This window comes from Megalopta genalis, chromosome 12 (assembly GCF_051020955.1).
Source record: "Megalopta genalis isolate 19385.01 chromosome 12, iyMegGena1_principal, whole genome shotgun sequence".
In the NCBI taxonomy this organism is placed as follows: Eukaryota; Metazoa; Arthropoda; class Insecta; order Hymenoptera; family Halictidae; genus Megalopta; species Megalopta genalis.
The window spans coordinates 7116948-7142071 of NC_135024.1; the positions used below are offsets into that span (position 1 = coordinate 7116948).

A 25124-nucleotide genomic window follows, 5' to 3' on the forward strand; every position below is an offset into this window, starting at 1 on the left:
TTAACTTCATCCGTCTCTATAGCCCGTAGCCGTCGATAATAGGTTTAGCGGGCCTTTCGGCACAACCTGTTCCCCGTTCTTTTCATTAATCTTTCTTCTTGTTGTCCCTTGACGCATTAACGATTGTAACACACAGCCTTAATGGCCCGAACATTTTTGTTCTGCCGAGACACGTACTACAAACGTCAGCGGCGAGCCGGAAGGCGTGAACACGAATTTAGCCTGTTCTTAAACGTTACATCGAGCAATCTATCAGAAACTGTCTTCGTACATCCAAAATTACTAAAAATAGAACGAGTGTCAATCACTGACAACCTTGACGAATTCTCAAAATTCCTGAAGATGAGGTCTAACTTTTATTCGATTTTCTTTTTCTTCGAAGAAATTACGATCGATCCTCCTATAAGATGATATATTCGTTCCGTCTTGTATCGATAATATTGTAATCGTATTCTTCGATTGCTCTGTCACATATCAAGAAAAATTTCACGAATAAAAGAAATCTAAAAAATTCATTTCTAACGATTTCATGCAACATAAACAAACATTGAACATCTTTGTCAACCTGAAAAGCACAAATTTCAGAAATACTGAGGTCTTCTTGTCAGACACTGCGACAATAGGATAATTAAGCAAATCAAATGTTCTTTAACTCAGTAATTATATGTTTTACAAAGTACGAGTCAATTAGCGGAACTGGGTTTCGTACGCTGATCTTGCTTCTCATTGGACAATACCAATGTTGGAAAAGGACTGTTACGATTTTATTGTTATAATATTATTATTATTGTCATAGAAGGGTCGACCGTGTTACAATTGAAACAATCCTAATCATTGGTAATTGCGAAGAAAACGGTTCGGCGTGGAATTAAGAAGGAGAAAGACAAAGGTGCGGCTAGAAAAGCATTAGGTGAAAAGGAAACTGTCAAAATACATGTACAAATATACTAGACATTAGAACGATAGTCCTGTTAGCTAGACATAGCAGGATATGCACTTTGTTTCGCATAACGCATCAATGTACGTGATTTTCTTGAGCCGACTCGGGCGCCTTGCTACGACAACGAATTAGACAGTTCTTCAATAAACAATAATTCGAAAGCTATTTCTTGATTCTCGTTGTAGACATTCTCGTAGCTGAGCAGCCTGTATAAAGCAACATTTATGATCTCCACGTTCGAGAAACCGTGCGGCGCGGCGCGGCGCGGCGCGGCGCGTCGGCTCCGTCAGGCGGAGTCCTCATCATCCGGCCGCGACAGCATCCCTTTCCCGTCCAGCGGCGATATTAGGTTTACGTCCACTCGAGGATCCTCTTACGACGGTGCGTGTGCAACGTACCCAATTAGCGGGACCGCAAGAGAGCGACTTCTCCCCCTTTCTCCGTCTCTTCCGGCTCCCCTGGTACCCGCGCCCGTCCGGCGCACACTTACTTAGGGTCAAACGCTCGTAAACGTCCGGCGAAACGTTCGACCCGACCCAGCCCGCGATGCTCGGCCCATCTCGGCCCGGCTCGGCACTGACACGTCGCGTCGCGCTCGTCGTGAAAAACACATTCAGAATTTCCCGACGGCCAATCGGACGGTAACAACGTGACCCCGGATTGTCAACCTCAACAGTCGCGCGGCCTCTCTCTCGCCTCTTTCTCTGCGCGGCAGCTTTTCACCGGAATTTTCTATCGCGGGCCCCGGCCCCGGCTCGGGCTAACGGCTTGATTGGCCAAGCCCACAGGCCACAGGTGTAGTAAACCTCTTTACCTCACGCACTCGTGTCTAATGGGCCCGCTTACGCTCGTGCCCGCGCATCTGCCGACCTCGCCGCGCCATGCCAGGGTGTACGCGCGTTACTATTCCCCGGCGATTTCTTTGCAAACAGATTGCCTGCGAGAAAGGCGGCGGAGGTGAAAGTTCCGGTGTATTTTGTTTGGAATCGCTCGGAGCGATTTTCCAGGTTTCACCTTTGCTTACGAATTTGTCTGCGGAGGCTCCTACGGAGGCTTGTAAAAAAAAAAAGAAAATGAGAAATCCTCCTGCGAGGAGGTGGTCCCTGGCTCGCTGCTGAAAGAGAAAAGCTCTTCAGCCCGATGGATCCAATCTTCCTTCGACGTGCTCGAGGATTAGATTTTTCCAGCGCCGTTGATTACTCGTCAATTGTGATTAACACAATTGATGCGTTTGCAGGATCGGATTGAAAATGACGGAACGAGTAGAAATCTGTGGGAAACAATGACGTTTAGATGACAGATCGTATCTTGTCGTGACTCGTTCGTGTTCGAGAGCAGAGGTAGACGTTATTTTAATTAACCAACTTGATCATTTTTCAAAAGAACGAGGCGTGCACACCTAGAAGCTGCGGCAAACCTCGATGCTTTAACCTTTCGTCGTTCCCATTTAAAGAATCACTGCTAGGAAGGTATCACCGCGTTTTTATAACTCGATAGTTCAATTTACCGAATCCGAGCGGAATTTTCTGTCTGGCGAAAGAAAAAGATCATAAAAGATAAACTGTTATCGTTGAAATAACTTTTTATCTGATTATAAAGCAAAATAAAATCTGTTCACATAATTCCAATATATCGATTCGAATGAAACCAGCAGGAAATATTTACAATAAATTCTCCTTAATCGACGATGAGATTGGAAACAAAAATGGACAATTTGGGAAGAGAAGAGAAGATTATTCCAGCCTTGCGAATCGTTTTTATAGTTGTTGACAATCGGTAACAAGCAACAAGCTGAGTCAATTAGGGAGAAATTACTGTACATCCTCAACGGCTTGGAGCGTCACGTACAGCAAAGGGTTAATAAATGATTTCTTTCGATCCCTCATCGATTAGAATCACTTTATCAGCAAGTTAAACACTAAATATTAACGTTTAGTGCTTCAAGCATTTATCGACAACAAATCTACCTACAAAAACAGTCTGACAGAAAATTGAAAATATCTGTGATTTTCTTCACTTTCAATTAACATTACTGCTATTATCAAGTGTGAAGAATTTAGGTTCTATCGCAATGCACAGAATCGCCGCTCGTTTGCCGCCATTTTCGCCAAAGATCGTTCAAGATGTCGCTCCTCCTCGGCGATCCCTGTCTCTAGGAATACCAACCTGACGTAATGTCTTGCATGAAAAATCGCCATGTACCCGCTCGACAAGAACATCATAATAAGTGGAAGAACCGGCTATTAACAATATGAGATGTGAAATTGATAATGTGATCGATGCACAGAATGCAAATCAGGATTGGCTGATTGAAGCGGACGGAAACCGAGTGTTTTCCCCCGTAGATCTAACGTCATTTACAGACCTGATCTTTCCGATCGGCAACTAGTCCTTCTTGCTTTTCCAACATTTCCCTCCCCGCCTCGCCCCCGATCCGTTCCCGCGTCTACGAGAAAAGCGTTTATCAATTCACGATAAACCGAACGGTCCATGTAGAACGAACGAGGAAAAATGAAGTATCCGTCGTAGGATGAACGCAAACGCGAATGTAACGCGACGGTTTATATGTTTGGTTTCCTCCTGCAACGAAACCGAGGACTTTCCATCCTACGAAGGAATCGTCCGATACGGTGTCAAGCAATCCGGTCTTTCAATTTCGACATTAATAACAGTCGCGTGTGACTACAGCCACGTAAACATCGTAAATCATCCGGGGATGCGTATTACGTAGGCGTGATATACAGGGTGTCCCTGAATGTTATGTGCGAGCGGACAACGGGAGACTTCTTATACAAAGTTATGAGAAAAGTGAACAATAACTTTTTGCCATTTGAGCTCACTTTTCGAGAGAATCGAGTTTGGAGATCCGCATTGTTTATGCACTAAGGTACGGTTCGTCGAGGGACGTATATCGCTTATCACGTTTGAAAGCAGCGTCAATTTCACACAACATTTCTGTAGTTAAAGTAATAAAATGTTCTTAGCAAAATATCTTTTTGCGGTTTTCTGGCTACCTGGCTACCTGGTTGAAGTCGCATACACGTTTTCTATAAACACGATAGGCGATATACGAGCCGTTTATTTTGAAAGTGGCATAAGTCACTTTGTTTTTAAGGGTTTGCGTTTTAACACGTTTAAAAATATGAATGCTAACTTTCGAGAAGATTTACTTGTATTTGTTATCTCAGGATACTGATATTTTTCTCAGTATAAATAATTTCGTATAAACATTAAAAGATCACCACTTTTCACATTACGATCAAGTGACTTATGCCACTTTCAAAATAAACGGCTCATATTTAGGCGTAATTTTGAAACTCGATTTTCTCGAAAACTGAGCAGCAATAAGAAAAGAGTTGTTCCGCAGTTTTTTCATATTTTTTTCATGAGGAATCACGTGGCGCTCGCTTACACGTATCCTCGAAGAACACTCTACACACGAAGACTTATCTCTGTCGCATAATCAATCTCGCCAACAGGAGGTCTACCGTATGAATCGACACCTCGCGAGAAAAACCCGCGGCGGGAAACAAATGATCGAAAATCAGCGAAACGAACGTTGCACAAGTGGCGCAGGCTTTGTGTGCAATTCGTCAAAGATGTCCACGCGGATTCCGACGATGTTTCCCGGGAGATTAACATTCGTGTTGAACGAGCACTAGGCAAACACGCCTCGCGACAGGAAGAAAGCATTTTGGCGAGTACTCGGATCAACCCTCCAAATGGTGCAGCTGTTTGGCAACGTTACGTAATCCAGGAACACGATCCGCCTGTGGAAGAGGTTCGCGCGGGTGCACACGTCGTCGTTGTCAGTGCGTTGGCAGCGCTTTTTTCCGGCGGGACACGTGGACCCAGAACCTCGGAAACCTGAAACGTCGGGCCCACGAGAAGCCACTAGAGCTCGTTCGCCGGACATCGAGTGGCCGGGTCCTCCCTTCCTCGTCCCACCTAAGTCAACATAACAGTGGGCCCAGACGTTTTAACGTCCGGGGTTACGGGCACCGGGAGTGTGCCGTGAATACACGCAGGTGCACGCAGGTGAACGCGGCCGATTGTGTCACTTCTCGTGAATCCTGTGTCCTGTTGCGGAACCCGTGGATACTTTCGAGAGCAGGTTCACGATTTGTTCTCGTTACGTCGAGATGCCACGCGATAACAGGAAAAGTCGTTCCGGGAACGAACGTTTTCATGAACGATCGTAAATACAATCGTTAATTTTCTATTCGGAAGTGGGTTACGGTGACGCCAATAAATGACGTAGTGTGTTTCGGCTAATTTAGCAAAATAAAAATTCTGAGTCAGCGCTTCAGGTTACGATCACACATCCGTTATTTATGCCGAGCGTGTTAACAGTTCGTTGAAGAAAATAGAGCACTGCATATTTGGTTATAATTGTGTCCGGTTTGAAATCTACAACAGATACTATGGAAACAGTGACACAGTAAAGTAAAAGAATTATACATTGAATTAACAAGAAAGAGAAGATTAACGAGCAAACACCTTTTCCCTATTCGCGAACTAACCTTTCTTTCTCGATACCGAAGCCATTTAAAATTGAACAAATCGCAAAGTAAATCTGTCCAGGAATTAAAAATTAACGTAATCATATGCGAATATGTTTCTTCTATCGGCATTGCTTGGAATTGCTGAAAAGTATGAAAGAAGTTCGTTTAAGCATTCGAGAAGTCCTATTTCGGTACAACCGAACCTGCAACAAAAGATTTTTCTTAAAAAGTAAGGGTCGATTCACATCTACGTGCCAGGCTCGGGCCGTGCTCCAAGGCCGAGCAAGGCCGAATTATTCTTACATTTGACTTACATTGGTGTGTGTTTAACACGTTCCGTGCCACGTGTACCATCGGTGGTACACGCTTGCATGTTTACTTAGTGAACTGAACAAATTGTTTACAAGAAATTTAGAACCGAAGAATCAATTTCCACCGCAAGAATGGGCGTTGATAAGTTTTTGTTACGTTGTTATGTGTACGAGAATTAATAATTGCACGTAATACATCAAGTTTTAGTAAAATATCGAAGTGTGAAGATTCGAGTAAAAAAAGCTCGGCACGGAACGTGTTAATGACTACGCGAGCCGTGCTCGCAGCGTGCCAGGCCACCCGGCACCAAACTTGCAGGCAGGCCCGGACTAGGCTTGCATCGCCCGTAATCAAAACAAAGCGAGACGGAACTACGGAACTAGTACGATGTAAACAGAGGGATGTAAACAGCAGGCAATAACATCGAGAAAACATTTCGACTTGACAAAGCATGCAAAAAGAACGAATCTATGAAGGCTAGATAGTGGCTCGACTTCTCGTGACCATCTGTGGACAACAAATGTTGCAAATTTCTAAATCAGACTTAACCTTGACATAACTTTGGCATAACTGTGACATAACCCTGACATAACTTTGGCATAACTTTGGCATAACACAATATTTAAGCATTCAATTAAATGTAGACACGCAATAAACATACACTTTCTTCTTTAAGCATTCCAGTAAATGTAGACACACGTAAACATAAATATTTTTCTTTAAGCTTTCAACTACAAACAAATAAAACCATAAATACATAAATTTTTTTTAAGCTTTCAAATGAACGTAGAAACATATAACTTTGCCATAACCCTGACATAATTTTGGCGTAACTTTGGCATAACCCTGACATAACTTTGGCATAATTTTCGCATAACTTTGGCATAACCCTGACACTTTGGCATAATTTTCGCATAACTTTGGCATAACTTTGGTATAACCTTGGCATAACTTTGGCATAACCCTGACATAGTCCGTTTCTTTTTTCTTACGTGAAGGAAATTTGCTCGTCAGACACCATCGAAAGGACAGAGATATGGTGGACATAGTCCACCATGCTCGCACATCTAATGTGAACACTCTCAATCGAGCACGCTGCCAGCACGACCCGTGCCTAGCACGTAGATGTGTATCGACCCTAATTGTCCAGAAGCCGTTTGAAATAAATGAAAAGTGGTTCACCCTGAACACTGTTTTCGAGCCGCGTTATCGCGCCTACGCGGTCATCGAAGTCTCCGGCAAACTGTACACCGAGGAGCTCGCAATGAAAGCCCGTCGAAGAAGATCATTATGACTTTACGATTTTTGTCCCCTCGATGCGTAAATCACCGGCGTAACGCGGCTGCAAAGACAGGTCAAGATTTACACACGGCATTTATAGATCGACAGAAGAGAAATGATAATAAATCGAAGCAAGAACGTCCCTCTTGTCAGCTGTAGCGCCTCCAGGGAACGGTTTCTTTCTCCGTTTCTTCCTGTTCTTTTTCTAACGGGAGGTTCTTGTGACGAATCGTCCATAAACCTCCCGGGGGAAAAAAAAGTGATGAAGACATATTAGAGATATAATATCATTAGTCGACGGATCTTTCTGCGAAACGAAAGTTTCCGCTGACAAAAAGTAAACGATCGTAGAGATCAACCGCCTATCGTTACGAATGTTCATCTTTTTAACGTCGATTATTATTATTCTCATCATCGATTTAGGTAAATGCAATGATAAAACGGTGGCGTCGACAACCTATGACCCGCGGGTCGTAAAGTGACCCATTTGGCAATTTATCAATTGCATTTGTTCTCATAACAAATGGAATTAAAATTTTGAATCTTTATGTTTAAAGTTTAAAAGCGTTTTGTAATTATTTTTTCAATAAAATTAATTCCTAATAGTCGTCTTAATAGTCACATTTTGGTTGATTTTAACTCGCAGCCAAGAAGCGTCGTCGACGCCTGCTGTAAAGCGTTACTATGAAAACGAACGTGTTGTTCTCTCGTGGAACACCGAATTCTCGAGCACGCGGTGATTTAAGAAAGGGTTAAATTATCCTCGAGCTGTAAGAAACGTTGCTGGGTGAAAAAGTGTTATATACATCGTCAAGCTATTTAAATTTGTTTATAGAAGTTATTACATGATATATTGCGTACAATACTGTTCTTGGTTTTCCAGTAATGACTCGAATAATTTTTTTGAGCAACCACATTTACAGCACCGATCGGATACTTCCTGCCAGGGTTTAGTCCGTTGACCGAGTACCGAGAAATTCTGCCGATAGGAGACCAGCGCAATTAGCAGTAAAAGCTTCATCCCAAGGACGTCCTCGTTCGTATTCCCTATCGCTCGATCCTCCATGGAACAAGCACACACACACACACACGTCCAAGGTGTTCCTTCAAATTGCCTTGTCCCTTCTGCGTGTGGAAACGGCTCGACCAGTTTCGACGAAACGGTTCCGCGGTAACCTAAGGTCGGCTTATTAGCGGCCGTTCAAGCGCGGCTATCGGCGCGCGGTTTCTCCGGACGTCACGACGGAATTCGTCGTGGAAACGCCGCGTTTTCGCGCAGTGCATCATACGGACAAATTTATTATCGAATAAATAATCCGATAGACAGGGTGAGGCTCTCTCTTTCTCTCTCTCGCGTGTGCGTTAGCTCGGGTACCGCGGCGCGCTCGCGCCGACGGCTTGGAATGCGAAAGACGCGCGAGACGAAAGTAATCGAATACCATCTCGAGTTCGAGGTACGTGATTACGGACGCTCGCGTAAGGGAAACGATGATCGAGGAGAGATTTAATGAACGACGATCAAGGCGCCACATATTGGCTATACAATATTCTTTATTTTACTTCGTATCTTCGCCGAACGCTCGGCGGGCTCGCGCGCGTATCGGCCGATCGCGATCGCCGCCTCTCTCCGCCTCCTCTCCCGGTTCTCCTTCCTTTTTCCCCTCTTCGATCGTTTTCTACCGGTCTCTCGGCCGCGTAAGAAAATATTTGTAGAAACCGTACGCTCGCGTCCCGTATTACGATTTTCGAGAGGAAACAAAAAGAAGACGCTTCTCTCCCTACCTCCCTTCCCCGATCGCGTATCGCGCCGGCAAGATCGGTATCTAGCGCGCGCCCGCAACGGTATCACCGATCGCGAGTGTGCCCCTCGCTCTCGTTAAATTAGACGGCTCGATATAAATAAGATGCGAAAGGATCTACGAAACACTGGCCATTACCGAGCGCCGGGAGACTTCCGGTCGTCCCGGTCGATCGCGGATCCTCGGACGCGCTAGCACACGCGTGCGCGCACAAGCGTGTATATTTTATTTAATCTACGCATACAAAAGTGTTACACACGCGCGCGTGCCCGTGCGAGCGCGGTTTATCATTTAAACGTTAAACTATCACGTGGTTTTTACTGGCACACTCTACCCGGCTGGGAGAGCTCAAAGGCACCGGTGTGTCAAGGCACAATCGTCCGTCGTACATCAGGCCTGGAGAAGGATGTACCGGAGCCGGCGTTCGACCACTTCGACGAGCACCTGGCCGACCGATGCCGAGGACTTGAGCAATTTTAAGCGTCGATCCGTTCGCTGATCGTAGAGTCATTCGCGACGTCCACTTCCTGCCGCATCACTTTCCCATTGAACTAAAAATCCTGCACTCCTCTGAAGAATCCTTCAGGTTTCTTGCTCGCCGCCAAATTATCCCCTGCTTCCTCGTCGCCTTCTGTCTCCTCGGCCGCGACTGGAAATGTTTTCCTTTCGCGAGAACAGCTTCTTCGCGCAATCTATTCCCCCCCGGTCACTTCAGTCGTAACTCATCTCCCAGTCTTCGCGGAAGGCCAACAATGTGGCTCTCTGTGCGTAGACCGGCGACGTCTCGACGACGATCCCGGACGAGCCACTAGCAAGTCCCGTTCCTATCGAGTACCGTCGTGGCACCGGGGTCATGTCTTCTTGGCAGGCGTGCGGCGGGTACCCGATGCTACGGGGATCGGAACGGGTCGAAGAAATTCGGGCGGGATCGGGCGGGATCCCGATACGTTTCGCTGTTCGAGATCTCGAGAGATTCCCGTGGGTCTCGGGCCCCGAATATGGAATTGGCAAGCGGCCCGAGTGGCTTCGAATAAACGCTCCACGATCCACAAGCGTCGCACGCGATCGGTTCGGGATCCAGTTGTCGACTACATATTGAATAGACAAAAAGAGAACGGAACGTTGTTACGACATGTCTTCGATAATATTTGAAATTGTTAACGTGGAATAGTTCGCATACTTTGCCCTTATGTAAGCTTGACGTAAGAGGGATGTAAATGAAAAATACGCTCTTATCAACGACATATGGAAAACGTAGAAAACGTAGCAAAAGATTTTATTAAAATTGTCGTGACGTCTTCAAGAGGTTCTCCTTCGCTCTTACTTTTTGGGGCCGCGTCAGCGACGAAAGACAAAGCTCGCACAGTGTCAGCGTCGCATTGTTCACCCGAGAAAACGGAAAGTACACGAGAGTTCGAAAATTACGAAGTCGAATGCTTTGTGTATCTTTTATACATCGTTGCTTTAGTGTCGCGTACTTCACATGGATAACTATAATTTATTGCAATATGTAGTCTCGGCATGAAATATACAACAATGCATGGATAATGATAAAATAAGAAATATATTGTAAATATAAGTTTACAAAACCAAAATGATAGATATCGTTATTTAAAAGTACTATTGTTGTTGGTGTTCTATTACAAAATCTATATTGAAGAGAAAAGAAGAAGAAGAAAAAGAAGAAGAAACAGTAGTTTAAAAATGGTGTTTATAGATAGACATATCGGGTCGTGTGTTATTAAAAGTCCCTGATCATTTCTTATTCGTTACGTGCAAATAAATCAAGTATAATAATGTTCTTCGAACAAACGTTGAGAACGACAAGGGAAACTGAACGTTTAATAACAATTGAGAGACCTGCGGATCTTTATTTTCAAACGATCATTATAGAATGAAGGGAATGCAATTGGCTTCAATATAGGATATAAAGCACCAATGGTACGTTTTTATTTTTAGTCATTTCTGCCGTTTTATTTTAACTACAATAACTTTACACGAAGGACTAAAAGGTACGCGAAGTATAGTTTCAATTTTCAATACGTATTCCTTTATCGGGCTCCCGAACCGACGGTGCCCGACGATGCCCGACGATGCCCGATGGTACCGGATGGTGCCCGACGGTACCCGATAGTACCCTATGATGCCCGGTGGTACCCGATGTTCGCCGACGCAACCCGAAATTACATTGTCCGCTCATACGCGCCGTGTCCCAAGTCCCGAGTCCATTCTCGGGATCTCGAACGTTTCGGCACCTCGATATAAAGAGAGTATCGGGATCCCGCCCGATCCCGCCCGACTCTATCCGACCCGTCCCGAACTTCGGGTTCCCGAGACTCGGACGGTTTTGCACAATCCTGCTTCCTGGTGAGATCGAGCGGCGGCCCCGTGTCCTGGAGGAGCTCGTTGTCCTCGCTGTCCATCGACCTCTCCTCCTCCGAGCTGGCCGCGTCGACCCCCTCCTTCTTCGCGGGGTCGCCCTTCGTGCTCAGGTCGATGGGCTCGTCCTGCTCCGGGCCCAGCGACCGCAGGAACGCCAGGGTCTTGTCGTACGCGACCTCCATCTGGCTCCTCTGGCAGCCCTCGTCATCCTTGCACTCGTCCCGGCCGCTTCTGTTCTCCTCGTCCTTCTTCGGGGACGGCGTCGACCGAGGACTGACGCTGTCGCTCGAGGAACTGCTCAGACTCGTGACCATCTGGGACGCGCCGACCTGGTTCACGTAAGGGACAATGAATCGCTGCTGGAACGGGAAGAACGGTCCGCTCAGTAGCTGCATGTGCGTCAGGGCCGGATGGAAGAACGGCGGCCCCCGCCATATGGGGAACCTGGACACCTCCGGCCTGAGCAACTCGTGGGGTGCCCGCACCAGGTCCACCGGCCTCAGCAGCGGGTCCTGGCCGGGCCTCGTCGGTATGTCCGGCGCTCTTAATTGCGTAGGGAGCTCCTGCAGCCTGAGCACCGACTCGTCCCGCTTCGGAAACCTATCCTGTTGATGATGAAGGTGATGGTAACTGTTCGCTGTGGTGGTCGTCGTGGTAACCATGCCGACTACGTTCGTCGAGCTGGTCGTGCCCGCGTTCTCGTTATTGTTATTGTTATTGTTCGCCACGTCCAGCGAGCCGAACGCCTTCTCGTAGATGGACTTCGGATCCTTGATCAGGCGCGCCTGCGCCTGGTGCGACTGCTCCTGGAGCAGGCAATGGATCTTGAACCAGTTCGAGCGACGACCGTACCGGGAGCCCGACTTCGACATGCCCACATTCAGGCACTTATGCAGCCGGCACGCCTTGCACGCGGTGCGGTTCTTCTTATTGATCACGCACACACCGTTGTTCTTGCATTCGTTGATGCTGCTGGGATTGTTGTAGGTGCGGCCGAAGAACGACTGCGGGGCAGAAAACAGGCGGGTGTGATTCGCCGGGGTCACGGGATCATCGATCCGCCGGAGTTTAAGCTGGTTACCGATTGATTAGATTTGCGCAAGTAGACTGCGGATTCTAGGCAATTTGCCGCGGCGGCAATTGGTAGCTGCGACTTCAAACAGTTAAGGGAACTGGAAAGAATCGATGCGAACGATTTTTTTATCTTGCAGCCCACGAGCATCCGCAGTCCACGAGCATGCGATAATACACTCGTTCTCCTAAATGTTACGCTTAGGGCAGAGTCGTGCTGTGCTGGCCGAAATGAATTGCCGTTTCTGCCGTCGATCGCGCGAACGTCGATGGACAATGTCGACGGACTGTTTCGATTGTTTCGATGTTTGTTTCGCTTAACGCGTAAAATGACCATGAATCGATGAGTAACGCCGTTCGCAAAGAACCGAACTCGCAGTGACCCCGCGCTGCACGACTCTTCCTTGCGCGCAACGCTGAAGATGAATCGGATCGTTGCTCGGCTACCGAATCTCTAGCATTTAGCTAGCCAGTCATCGAGCAGACGGAGCAAGTAAACGATTATTAAATTAATCAGTTTTTGTCGCAAGCGTGGCGAAAGGAAGCAAGCAACGTGCTCGATGGCTACTGACCTTGCAACCTTCGCACGTGAAGGCTCCGAAGTGAAAACCCGCGGCCGGCTCCCCGCAGACCCTGCACAGCTGATTCATCTGCAACAAAAAGACGCGACGTGTGGTTACGCTTCAGCTAAGAAACCGAAAGCGCTCAGAATGCTGCAGTGTCGGGGATCGTTCTCAAATACGTGCCAATCACGGAAGACGGTTTCTTATCCGATCGCACCGACAACAAAAATATCCCCACCCGACCGCGGCAACTGTGTTCCCGCCGCAAACGCTATTTATTTCAGCGACGATCGCGGGAGGCGTTTAGTAACGTCGGATTAATCATTGAGCACTTAATAAGCTCCTCGTAACGTCGCATATGCCAAGCGGATTCTCTCGCGTCTCGCAACACCGAAACGATTAAAACGCCGCCGGACTTTATACCGTGCCGTGGAAACCGAAAACAAATATCGATGATTTTGCATGATTTATAGGCGATCGGCCGAATGGATCCCGTGAATGATGGGAAGTCCCGTCGATATCGCGCAACGTGGCGGATACCATGGCACGGATCGAGCGCAATACGGCCGCGAGTCGATCGACAGTCATTAACATGAGTATTTGATTGTATGTTTGTTTAAGACGTAATATCGTCTCAACGTTCGAATTCCAGCCGTGGAAGAAGGATCTTCGATGTAGCCCGCAATTTGTCAGCGGACCGATGTTTATATTCCATTACCATTTGCTGGACGCTTCGTCCGCTCCCCGTTCGCCCTACTTAATTCTCACAATGATGAAACAGAAGTTGTGGGGACCAGAAGTAGGTAAAGCAAACTTTTCGATTTCAAAGAGACGAATGAAACTTCTCCGCTCCCAGGCGCAAGATTATTTATTTTTCTAACCAGTGGGCGCTAAGTAATGGACTTAACATTACATTTTAGCGCTTTCCTGAAAAAAAGAAAGAATCACGCGTTGATTTACAGAATGTTGAACAAGCGTTTCATAGTTGACAGGCGTTTGAAAACAACGAATTAATGTACGAGGGCTCTTGATGCGCGCGCGTTTCGCTAGAGTTTAGAGTGACCAAGGCAATTGTTGCTCCGAAAATGGTGCAAAACGACGATGCGGGAGCTACGACCACAGTTTTGTAAATCGATTTACAATTGAATCGATCAACGTATTATAATTAGAAAGTAATTCGATCACATTATAATCCAATCATACTGTAATTCACCGTTCAATTAAATTACAATGTGATAAGTAATTGCAATTGAAGTACAATCACAAAATACCAAGTAAATGAATTACATTAATCACGATGAAAAAATAATAAATGAATAGATAATAAGAGATTGGAGAATCCATGTAAAGATTTCAAACAGAAGAATACTATTATTTATAAATTCATAATGTTTTAACAGAAATAAATCGTGATTTGAAGAACTGTATTTCAATTACATTGTATTCGAATTACACTCGTTATTTGCAGTAATTAGCAATTGAAATGACTGAAAGATTTGAATTATGTTATCGATTTACAACGTAGTAGTTGAATCACTGTGCAATTAAAATGCAATGTAATCAAATTAGCACAACTCTAGCTGCGACCTACCAATTCGACACATGTTTTGCCATTTGCAAATCACCTATCCGCTGAATTGATTTTTGACCATATCAATCGAACTTCAAGAGACCGATGCAGTCGTAAAAATGAGAATTAAAAATTATTTCAGATTGGAGAAATTATTTTGGTGCGACCCGTACGCGCATGCAACAACGTGTGAAATCGACGCAAGCGACTGACGCGGGTCAGGAAAATGCAAAACGAAGCGAACAAAGAACGATTCTCCGTTCGCGCAGTCCCAGTGTATCTGGGTGAGACGGGCAATGGCTTCTTGCTTAGGAACGCCGGCAAAAGCTTAGGCCGGTGGAAGGTAAAAAAGGTTAAACGTCCAACAGATGACGCGGCCGTGTCACCTCGGTTCTAATCCTCTGCACTCGAACGGAACTAAATAATGGTCCCCGGTGTCCCGATGGATCTCTCTCTCTCTCTCTCTTACTTACTCTCTCTCTCTCTCTCTCTCTCTCTCTCTCTCTCTCTCTCTTACTTACTCTCTCTCTCTCTCTCTCTCTCTCTCTCTCTCTTACTTACTCTCTCTCTCTCTCTCTCTCTTACTTACTCTCTCTCTCTCTCTCTCTCTTACTTACTCTCTCTCTCTCTCTTACTTACTCTCTCTCTCTCTCTCTCTTACTTACTCTCTCTCTCTCTCTCTCTCTCTTACTTACTCTCTCTCTCTCTCTCTCTCTTACTTACTCTCTCTCTCTCTCTCTCTCTCTTACTTACTCTCTCTCTCTCTCTCTTACTTACTCTCTCTCTCTCTCTCTCTCTCTCTCTCTCTCTTACTGACTCTCTCTCTCTCTTACTTTCTCTCTCTCTCTCTTACTTACTCTCTCTCTCTCTCTCTCTCTCTCTCTCTCTCTCTCTCTCTCTCTCTCTCTCGTTCTCCCGTCGCCGTTTTCTTTCTCCCATCGACACCGGGCAACCTATCGCGTTCCGTTGCGTTCAGCAGCCGCGATTCGACCCTTCTTGGGTCGCACGCCCGCAACCGCGGAGACGCGTCTCATTAAGTAACGCGCGAAGGTAATGCCGATGACGAATGGCGCTCGACGAAGAAATGAAAGTACCGTGCCAACCGGGCATCTTTTTCCTCGCGTTACACGGCCGATGATTCGCCTTTACAAACGCCGCAGCCCGGTTTTACCACTGTCTGTCAATTTTTTTTTTTAAACAGGCCCGGCGGCGAAGCGACGATTTAACCCGTTGACCCGACGATTTTTCTGCGAACAATTAAAACCGAGCAGCAACGTTCCGCGGCAATCCAGAACCCAATCGCCCGCGCGACGACGTTGTGGTCTTCAACCCTTGAGGCTATAATTTTTCTGGAGTCCGCGTCCTCGTCGAACCCTTTAAAGCGTCTCGTTCAACGTTGAAATCGAGCAATCTTATTTCTAATTATGTTTAGGCGATGGTGAGCGTAATCGACGAAAGCAATCTTCGAAAAGACAATCGAAAGCTGAGAATCAACGTTTGCTTTTAGAAAGAAGAACGATATTCTCGAAACCATTTCTACGCATCGGCTGTTATTCTAGTTCTTCTAACGAATTCTCGATAATGCCGGAATCGTTTGAACCAACTTCGAAGAAGCCAGTGCCCAAAGGGTGCGGCGAAGACTGTTCCGATCCGATCGCGCATTATTTGGATAATACGCGATATATAATGCGAAAGGTTCGCGTTCTGACGTAACATGATTCCGTCGGCCGGCGAACGCCCCTTACATCGACGATTACTTTCGTTACGAAATCGCAAACTAGAATCGATACACCCTTCTTGCGCCGGGGAATCGAATAACATCTCCGGTGAATCCGCACGCTCTCTCGTCCACGATTTACCTTTCCCGTTCGGTCATCCTTTCTCATTTGATCGTCGCGATCCGCGGAGGCCGCAGCCTGGTTCGCCGGTAATGACTAGCTAACTAGGTTTTAATAGGAACACGGTCTCGCAACCGAATCACCGACGGTTCTTGCCTGGCCGGGAGAAGGCAAGAAAAGGACCTTTTTACCGTTTTCGAGAGCGAACGAGCGCCCCGTTCACCCGATGATTCTCAACCTACCATAACACTCGAGGATCGAAGCACTCCGATCGAGCAAAAATAACTCGTCCAATTCGTTCGAACTAGCCGCGGGAGTTTTAACGGTCCACGCGAAATAATATTACGTCTTGCATAAACATAGATATTCTGTGCCGTAACCGAGGCAAGAATAATCTTCGGCCGCTCGACGCGTTGGTGACATTTAGCACGTACACTTTGAATAATACCCTTTTGTCAAGACCGATAAGGCGGGTCCTAAAAATAGACTTTCGTGTGTAAACTTATAAAAAAAATATCTTTCCTCGAATGTGTTCTATTGTCTAATTTCCAACGTGCGGTACGACAACTCGGCTTAAGGAAATAAATCATCCGATACTGACATTTTCTCACTTCGGCAAACATTGCGGAACGCGGTGTCCAACAATCTGTAAATCAGCGGTTTTCCAGTTTGACTGGAACACAATGAAGTTATAACAATTGAGAATACCGCTCGTTCGATCTGTTTTCGCGAATTGCGAAGAGTGTAGAGTACAGAGCGCCCACTATTTTGCTCCTGCAACAATTGAACCGTTTAAAGTAAAATTGGCATAAAAATCAATTTTTGGCTAGGCCGATTTAATATTATTAGATCATATTTAATTCCATATTTTATTTGACTTCTTATTATTTTAAGTTAAAGTTTGAAAGTGGCTCACACGAAGAGCTGTAACAATTTTGTATGTTATTGCATTTTACAGAATCTTTAATTCATCCTTCGTTATCCACAAATGAACTTTTTCCTCGGCTTACATCGACTTACACGATTACAACGGCTCGATTCAACAAAAATGTTTCCATGCCTCCATTCCAGCTGCATTTATTCCGACGAAAATATTCCTATACCTCGAACACTGGACAAATTACAGTAATGTCTCCCTAACTGACGCTCAGATTGTGCACGAAAATGGACAATTTTGGAAGAGGAGATACGATTATTCGAGCCTTGCAACGCGTTTTTATAGTTGTTGACAATTCGTATCTATAAATATGAACCGCGAGAATCGAATAATCGTATCTCCTCTCCCTAAATTGTCCATTTTTGTGGACAATCCGAGCGTCAATTAGAGAGACATTACTGTATCCCAACAAGAGAATCATTTCCTAGCTTACGAATCGAGAAATCTCAAAAATCCCTCAACTTCTCTAGCCTGTACTACTTGATCCAGGTTCCTGCGTCAACCTCGCGGTAAAAAGAATTCGATAAAATAATCGATGAAGTTGTTCGCGGGTCCCGGTGAAATTCGGCGAGAAGGCTGAAGCATCGTGTCGATAGTAAAAAGACCAAGAAGAGGAACTCACCACGTCGGTGTTGGCCGCTGCCGAGGCGATCGTCGACGTAGGCGTCCACCACCCTGCGGTGGCGGATGTCGTACTTGTAATGATACCAACACCCGTTGCACCAGGGATGGATCCGCTCCCAGCCAATCCTGCCGAGCTCGACAAATCGCCCACGTCCATTCGATGTTCTTTAATCTCTCGGAGTAAACGGTTCGCGCCGGGCCTTCGGGCCGTCTGTTCCGTGTCCGATGCCGCGGGCCGACATTTTCGCGCGTGTCCAACAACCTCCGGAACCGTTGCCAAATTTCGTCGGCTGCCACGGATTCACTGGATCACGGTGAAACCGGGACCACCGGCCTCCTCCTCGCTCCTTACCGGATCCCGTGTGAACTGGAAGCACGAACAGGGGCTCGAATACTTTGGAAATCATTCGTTTCGTCGTTTCGTTATGATCGCGTTATGGTCCATAACAGGTTTCAATTCTCTCCAATTGTCCTTCAGCTTGTAAAGAAAAATTGATCATTTGGGAGGTGATACGGTTATTCGAGCCTTGCGGCTCGTCTTTATAGTTGTTGACAATCGGCGACTATACAAATTATTTAAAAACTATCTAAAAACTATCTCCTTTTCCCAAATTTAATTTGTGTTTGTAATCTGTGGGACAATTGAAGAGAATTTACTGTAATTGCTTAGGAGCTCTCATTTTACGGTGGAGAATCAGATAAAATTTGAATACGTCATTGTGGAAAACAAGGCTGCGCTGGCTACCATCTGGTCCACTTTTTGCGGAGCAGGTATATAGTTTAATTGTCATATAATTCGTTGCACTGAATATCAATCTATCGATACTGGAATCGATTATGCTACAGCGTAAGGTAAAACTACATTGTTGGCACTGTATCTGCTGGTCAAACTGACCTGTTTCACCGTTTTCGTTTAAAATTATAGAAATTCTAAAGTAAAAAACTCTGTAATTAAACTCTAAAGTAAAAAAACTCTATAATTAAACTCTAAAGTAAAAAACTCTACAAAAAACCCTCTATAATTATAAAATTATAAAAGAATCTTTCATAGGGAATGATTGAAGCATGCATTATAATAATAAATAAATCAATAAATAATAAAAATAATAATAAATAATGATAAAAATGTCGGAAAGTCGAATAAAGTCGTCGTCGTTATAAAGCAGCACACGGTAGTTACACTGAGGACTAATTAGACTTTTATGCAAAATGAAAATTTCTTAACCAATTTCTAATAACCAGGAGGTAAACTAAAATTTATTATCTTTGTGATTCATCTACTCATTTTTGCCCGCAGTTTTCTAACAATAAATGAAATAAAATAAACCTCTCGAAGAGGAAGACTAAACAGAGAATATCGTCGAAATTCAAAGTGAATATTCTATTCGACATTCGCCGAAGCGTTCCCACTACTAAAATCGCGAAAACACATGTCAATTTCCAACGAATTCTATCAAGAAAATTCCGTTCGTTTTTCTAGAAAGCAAAGACGAAGTTCCCGTTCCAAATTAACCTCTAATCACATGCTTCCAAAGGACTTCTGCGGAAATTAATTAGCCGGCGCAAGAATTTCAGTTGTTTTTGCGCCGAACGAAGACACGTCCCCGCTACCCCCTCCCCCACCGGCCGAAAAACCGAAGCGTTCGGATCCGCCATTTCTTGCGCGAATCTCGCTGGGATCAGTCGAGATAACATGTCGTGTTTACAGCGGTGTAACGCCATTACCATGTTAACGGAGCCCGCCTCGCAAGAGGCGCATAAATACGAGCGCTAATTACGGCGCCGACCACGTATTAATTTCATCCGCGCGCGGGAACCGAACCCGTGTACGCCTGGTGAACCACGACGCGTGTAAACGTGTCCGCTTCCGATTAACGAGGTTCCGTTTTTGACGGGTTAAAAACAACAAGCGCCGCCCTCGCACGCCACCATTTTGTTCGAAACTGTCCGCCACGCGAAATTGTTTCACACGAACGAATTACGGCCCTGGAGAGTTATCGCCGAGCACTGCTCGCTAGCGAAAATTTCCCAGAAATCTGAACGGAAAATAAATTACAGTAATTTCTGCCTAATTCGCGGTGTAGTTGTTGACAATCGGTGACTACGAAAACGAGACGCGAGGCTCGAATAATCGTAATCTCCTCCTCCCAAATTGTCCACTTTTGTGCGCAATCTGAGCGCGAATTAGGGAGTAATTACTGCGCCCGACGAGAAAATCGAAATTAAAAGTTCGTCCATTTCCAGAATTCTGCAAGATTGCGTATCGATGTGTTTCTTTCAAATACGTGTACAAGACTTTTCGAAGACTCTTTACTCGTTAATTAAATGTAGGCCAAGAAATACCGTCGACGTTGCGCGTGCTCGATGTTTCCGGAAACGTTATTCGGCCGCGCTGTTTTCTGAAAACGTAACGAACCTATCAGACAGCCCAATATATTTTGAAACGAGTTCCTTCGATCACTGATAAATCAATGTCTCCTACCGCAAGATATCGCGAATAATTGTATGCGGAACATAAGGAAACTGGTGCTCGTTTATTTGAACCGATCGCGATATCCACGACGGAGTCCGAGGAAACGTCAAATGACGAATGACCCGGGACGGAGAGCGTTCTCCTTTTTTTCTGTCTTCGGCAGGTTCCACTTGTTCGCTCGTCCGGTGGGTATCGATCCGTTTGAAGGATGACCGACAAGCGAGAAATACGAGGAGCCTCGCGTCGCCGTGACGACGGTAAATTTTATCGCGGGATATCTTCCTTAAATAATGACAAATTAATTAAGACCCGTGTACCGCGGAAGACCGGTTCGGAGCTGAATGTATCGTTCGCTCGCCGCGGATCCTATAAATCGCCGTTCCTGCAGGCTAACGCGTCTCATCCGTGTGGGAAACGTAAGACGAAGTCGAACGTCGAAGCTTCCAGGACCGCGAACGTCAAGAGAACAAGATCGCTCTCCGACAGGACCGCGAGGAAAAAAGAAGAAAAGATCCTGCGCGCTATCTTAACTCGGTAACAGTGAAACGAGAGACTCTTAAGAGACTCTTAAAAGGCGGTTGACTCGATAATGGTCGACTGTGGGTCCCGTTGGGAATTAATTTCGGTATTAAACTGCTCAGATAAACTCACGGCTATCTATTACCGTAGCGAACAGTTCGACACACTCTAAAAATCCCGCAAGAAAGGCTCCCGGAGTCCGGCGAGGGACCTGCGGATGAAGAAACCGCCCGGCCGCCAGACGGTACCGGTTCGCCGAAAAATTTCGCCGCAATTACGGTATTAATATTCATTATCGAATCGCTATTACGGGCGGCTTACGCAACGCGCCGTGAACGGCTAGAGAGTTTTCGCGCCGAAAACTAGCTTTCGAACCGATAAGTTCCATTAGACGGGGCCGCGATTGAGTCGTAAACGGCTAATTGGCTGGATCGGCTGACACGCCTCTCGGGGAAATCAAACGCGGACAGGATTCTTCCGTCATTCTCGAAATTCTGCAATTAATATTCCCGACGGCCCCGAGGACGCGAGAATCGATTGTCGTCGGAAGCTGTCGCGGCATTCGAGAACAAGCGGCGCCGGTGGGAGGGGCGTAAAAAAGAAACGGAGGGAAGACGAATGAACGCGCTTACTACGGACACGATTATTCCCTCGTTGATATTTTCAAGACGACCGGCCGCGAAACCGCCGAGAAAACGGAGAGAAGGCGCCCGGTACGGCAACGATGCGCGGCCGCAACAAGTTTGCAGTCCTTGAAATAATCGCTCTTTTACCAGCGCGCGCGTTATACCGCGTGTATGCAAACGTAATACATCGCGTCACTCTTCAGAAGACTGGATTAGCGGCACGCACCTTGTATCCTACATAGAAACTGAAGACGACGGAGCCCTGTCGACAGCGAGTTATTCCGCCCGCACGCCGCCAGCCCGAACACCACCGTGGAATTGAAACTTCAGGTTCGAGAGGGATTCTCTCATGGAACAGGCTCTTCTCGCGACGACAATGGCGAACTATGATACACGAAAAAGAAAAAGGAAAAAGAAAAAGAAAAGACGAGGACGAGAATTCTGAGGCACACGCTCGGCTTTCGCACGTTCGTAGAATTAGCTCCGGCGAGCGAAAAGAAGCGTACAAATTCGGAATCGATCGCGCAAATGGCACGCGTATTTAAAAATCAGCTGTTACGTTTCGGAGCATGTTACGACTGTTGAAACGCGAGTTACACGCCAAATCGAAACGCGCGACCGGCGAGGAATCTAATAAACGGGCTCTCGCTTCCGTAGTAAATTAGGTTTCTCCGTAGCCGGACTAATGGCCGAGCAAATATTTGAAGCAAATACTCGAGGCAATCATCCTACTGTTCCCGACGCCGTTCACGATTTCACTCGAAAAATATCCGGCCAATTGTGCGCCGGGACACAATGCCAAGCACCGGCCTGGCGAAGGAATCGCGTGTACGCGCATGCTGCCGAGTCGCGAGCATTCTGCGCCTTTTTTTTCGACTTTCCTAGGCCGTCACGCATCATTAATATCCTAATTGTCCGTCAACTCGTTCGGCCGGTGCCTGGCCGTCCTCCCGGGCGATCGGCGCGTTCGCAATAATAATGATTGAAAGGTGAAACACTCGCGTCAAAAGTATCGCCGCGGCCGCGGCTTGTATCGGTGTTCTTCCCTTCTTTTTCTCCCACCCTTTTTCGATCGTCTCTCCTCCTTTTTTTTTCTATCGCAAACATCACGATCGCTGGCAACCCGTGGCAGCCAATGAGTGACGAGCGGCTGCAGCATTAATGAACCGGTTGTGAGCGGCACGTCACACGGATATCATGGCACCGACTGCAGACAGTTGAAATTGTTGTGCCCGGACGTCGTGACAAATTAATCGTCGGCGCCACGAATCGGTGCGAAAGAGAGACGGTCAGAGAGAGAGAGAGAGAGAGAGAGAGAGAGAGAGCGAGAGAGAGAGAGGGAGACACACACACACAGAGAGAGAGAGAGAGAGAGAAATTCGAATTGGTTTTTTGTGCGACTGCGTAGCCAGCGGCTATAGTAGCCTCGTTAAACACGCAATGAAGCCACGTTGTTCCGAATCACGTTGTTCGACGATCCGCGAGAATCCTCATCGGCGTCGCGCGAACTCTACTTGTCCTTTGGATTAGACATCGAGTGGCTGACACAGTTACAGATTCTGGACTCCGAGACGTGCGTACCAATGGTAAACGATGGAAAATGGGGACCGGGAAACGCGGTTTTCAAGTTTTCCCCAGCCTCTGAATCGAATTCGTAAAAGCAACCATTTCGTTCGTTGAACGTTCATGCGCGAAGCTGTCGCGCTTCGCCGAGCAACAAACTCTATTTACCTTTTATGATTAGACGATAATCGAAGTCCCCCGGCCGCTGACATCTTCCTCGAATAAATTCAGCGCATCGATCATTCCTATCGAATTCACACTGTACAACACTCCCTCACACTCCGAAACGAACTCGAATTATCCATGAAAGCCCTAAATGCTTCCGAAGATCACTGCGTCGAGTCTGCTCACGGTGACCGGAAACTCCTTCAAGAACAGACACCAATCGGCGCACAATGCGTTTCGATCACTGGATACGTGCAACACTCTGGATCAACTTTAGTATTTAATCATCTGCGTGGAACAGGCGTGCCGTTATTAATCGTACAGAGTCCAGTTTCTTTCAGCTGTACCGAACTGGTCCACTTCGTGCGTGTCATCGTCATCTAGAAACAAGGATCTGCCGATGGGTTCCCTACGTCGACCGCCGTCTTCGTGGTCGAGCCAGGACACTTTGCGCTTCGGGACACAGGAACCAGTCGTTCACGCGTGATCCTCGACGACGGTAAACATCGTGGTTCGAACGATCGCGCGTCAGATCCGGAGGGAATGACGACGACGGCAGCAGATTCGCGAGATTCGCCTCCGCTCCTCCGGGCAGCATGCGAGCGCTCGTGTGTGTCGTTTGGCCTTTGAAAACTGTTGTTCGGCGAGCCGGTCGTTTCGAGCGGAGCGCCGCGTACCCGCGATTTCCCGGGCCGCGAGACGCGCTCGAGCGGCGTCCACGGAATCCGCTCGGTGCGGCGCGGCGCGCGGCGGAATCGCGCGAAGAACACGGCCGGGTGGGAATCGGACGGTCGGAAGCGCGGATACGAAAAGAAGAGGAGAGGAAGAGAGAGCGAAAAAAAAGGAAGCGGAGAGAGGAACACGGGTCGGTGTATAAAAGAAGAATGGAAGGGAGAAGGAGGAACCGGGAAGCGTGGGACAAAACGGGACGAAGAAGAAGAGGACGGAGACGTGGCTGGACCACCGGCCGGCTCGGGGCGTGCGCTCGTGTAGCACGTGGCCGCGAGACTGAGTATCCCCTACCTCGGCCACCTTCGTCAGTCCGTTTGTCCGCCTTGTCCTTATCTTACCTAGTCGACCGAGAAAGACTACCGCGACCTTCTCTCGATCTCTCTCTCCTGCCCCCACCTCGATCCCTCTCCTTCTCGCTCCGAGGATCCTCTTCTTCCTCTTCCTCGGCTTCTCCCAGCCTCCTTTCTTCTTCTCGGCTTCATCCTCCTCCTCCTCCTCCTCCTCCTCCTCCTCCTCTTCTTCTTCTTCTTCTTCTTCGTCGTCGTCGTCGTCGTCTTCGTCTTCGTCTTCGTCGTCGCGGTCCTCTTCCTCCTCCGCAACTTCTTCTTCGCCTACCTCCCCTGGCCTTCGCTCGAGCTTGTCGATCTCTCCCCGCAAGCAGCATTCATCTCTGGCGTAAGCGCGTCTTCGTCTCCCTTTTCGTGTGCACAGTGTGCGTGGTCGCGCGAGCGATCCCAGGATACGCTCTCCGTTTCGCTTGGTACCCGCAACCTGCTCGAGCGAGAACGCGCCTCCATCCTGACGATCGGCACGCCGAGATGACTGGTTCGTCGATATTGGTACCGACAATCTCAACATCGACACGCGATGAACTCGAGCACCCCGGGTGTCTCATCGGCATCTTTGGGCGAGGCCTAAATTTTCTGTGGCTGTTCTTAGGAACCGAAACCAAACTCGGTGCATTAATTGGCGAAAAGTAGCTGTTATTTTAATTCACGGTTAATACGCGCACGTTGGTGGCCAATCAGTATCGTGGGACAAATGAATAGAAAAAATTGTAATGTTCAATTTTGGTGGGAAACGTGCGAGCAGCAGAGGCCAACGTAGGTTCTTCAACTGTGCCGTATTATCATTGAAATATCGGATCGGGGATGTGATAGCAGAAGCAGATATATCCTCAAATATTCGCCTATATTAATATTCCCTGCACGTAACTTCCTTCTT

General features: G+C 47.0%; 1 protein-coding gene across 3 annotated transcripts; it reads right to left on the reverse strand.

Moving 5' to 3' along the window:
- Nucleotides 1-7848: 7848 nt before the first annotated feature.
- LOC117217478 (uncharacterized) lies at nt 7849-24202 on the reverse strand. Of its 3 annotated transcripts, XM_033465109.2 has the most exons (5): nt 23172-24201; nt 21667-21824; nt 17821-18189; nt 12863-12940; nt 7849-12223 (listed from the first exon to the last, which is right to left on the reverse strand). In XM_033465109.2, the coding sequence occupies exons 3-5, from the start codon at nt 17977-17979 to the stop codon at nt 11021-11023; spliced, it is 1440 nt and encodes a 479-aa protein (XP_033321000.1). In that variant the 5' UTR covers nt 17980-18189; nt 21667-21824; nt 23172-24201; the 3' UTR covers nt 7849-11020. The 3 variants fall into 3 exon arrangements, with proteins under 3 accessions (XP_033321000.1, XP_033320999.1, XP_076381586.1); XM_033465108.2 differs by lacking the exon at nt 21667-21824; XM_076525471.1 differs by lacking the exons at nt 17821-18189; nt 21667-21824 and having other exon boundaries at nt 23172-24202.
- Nucleotides 24203-25124: the final 922 nt, after the last annotated feature.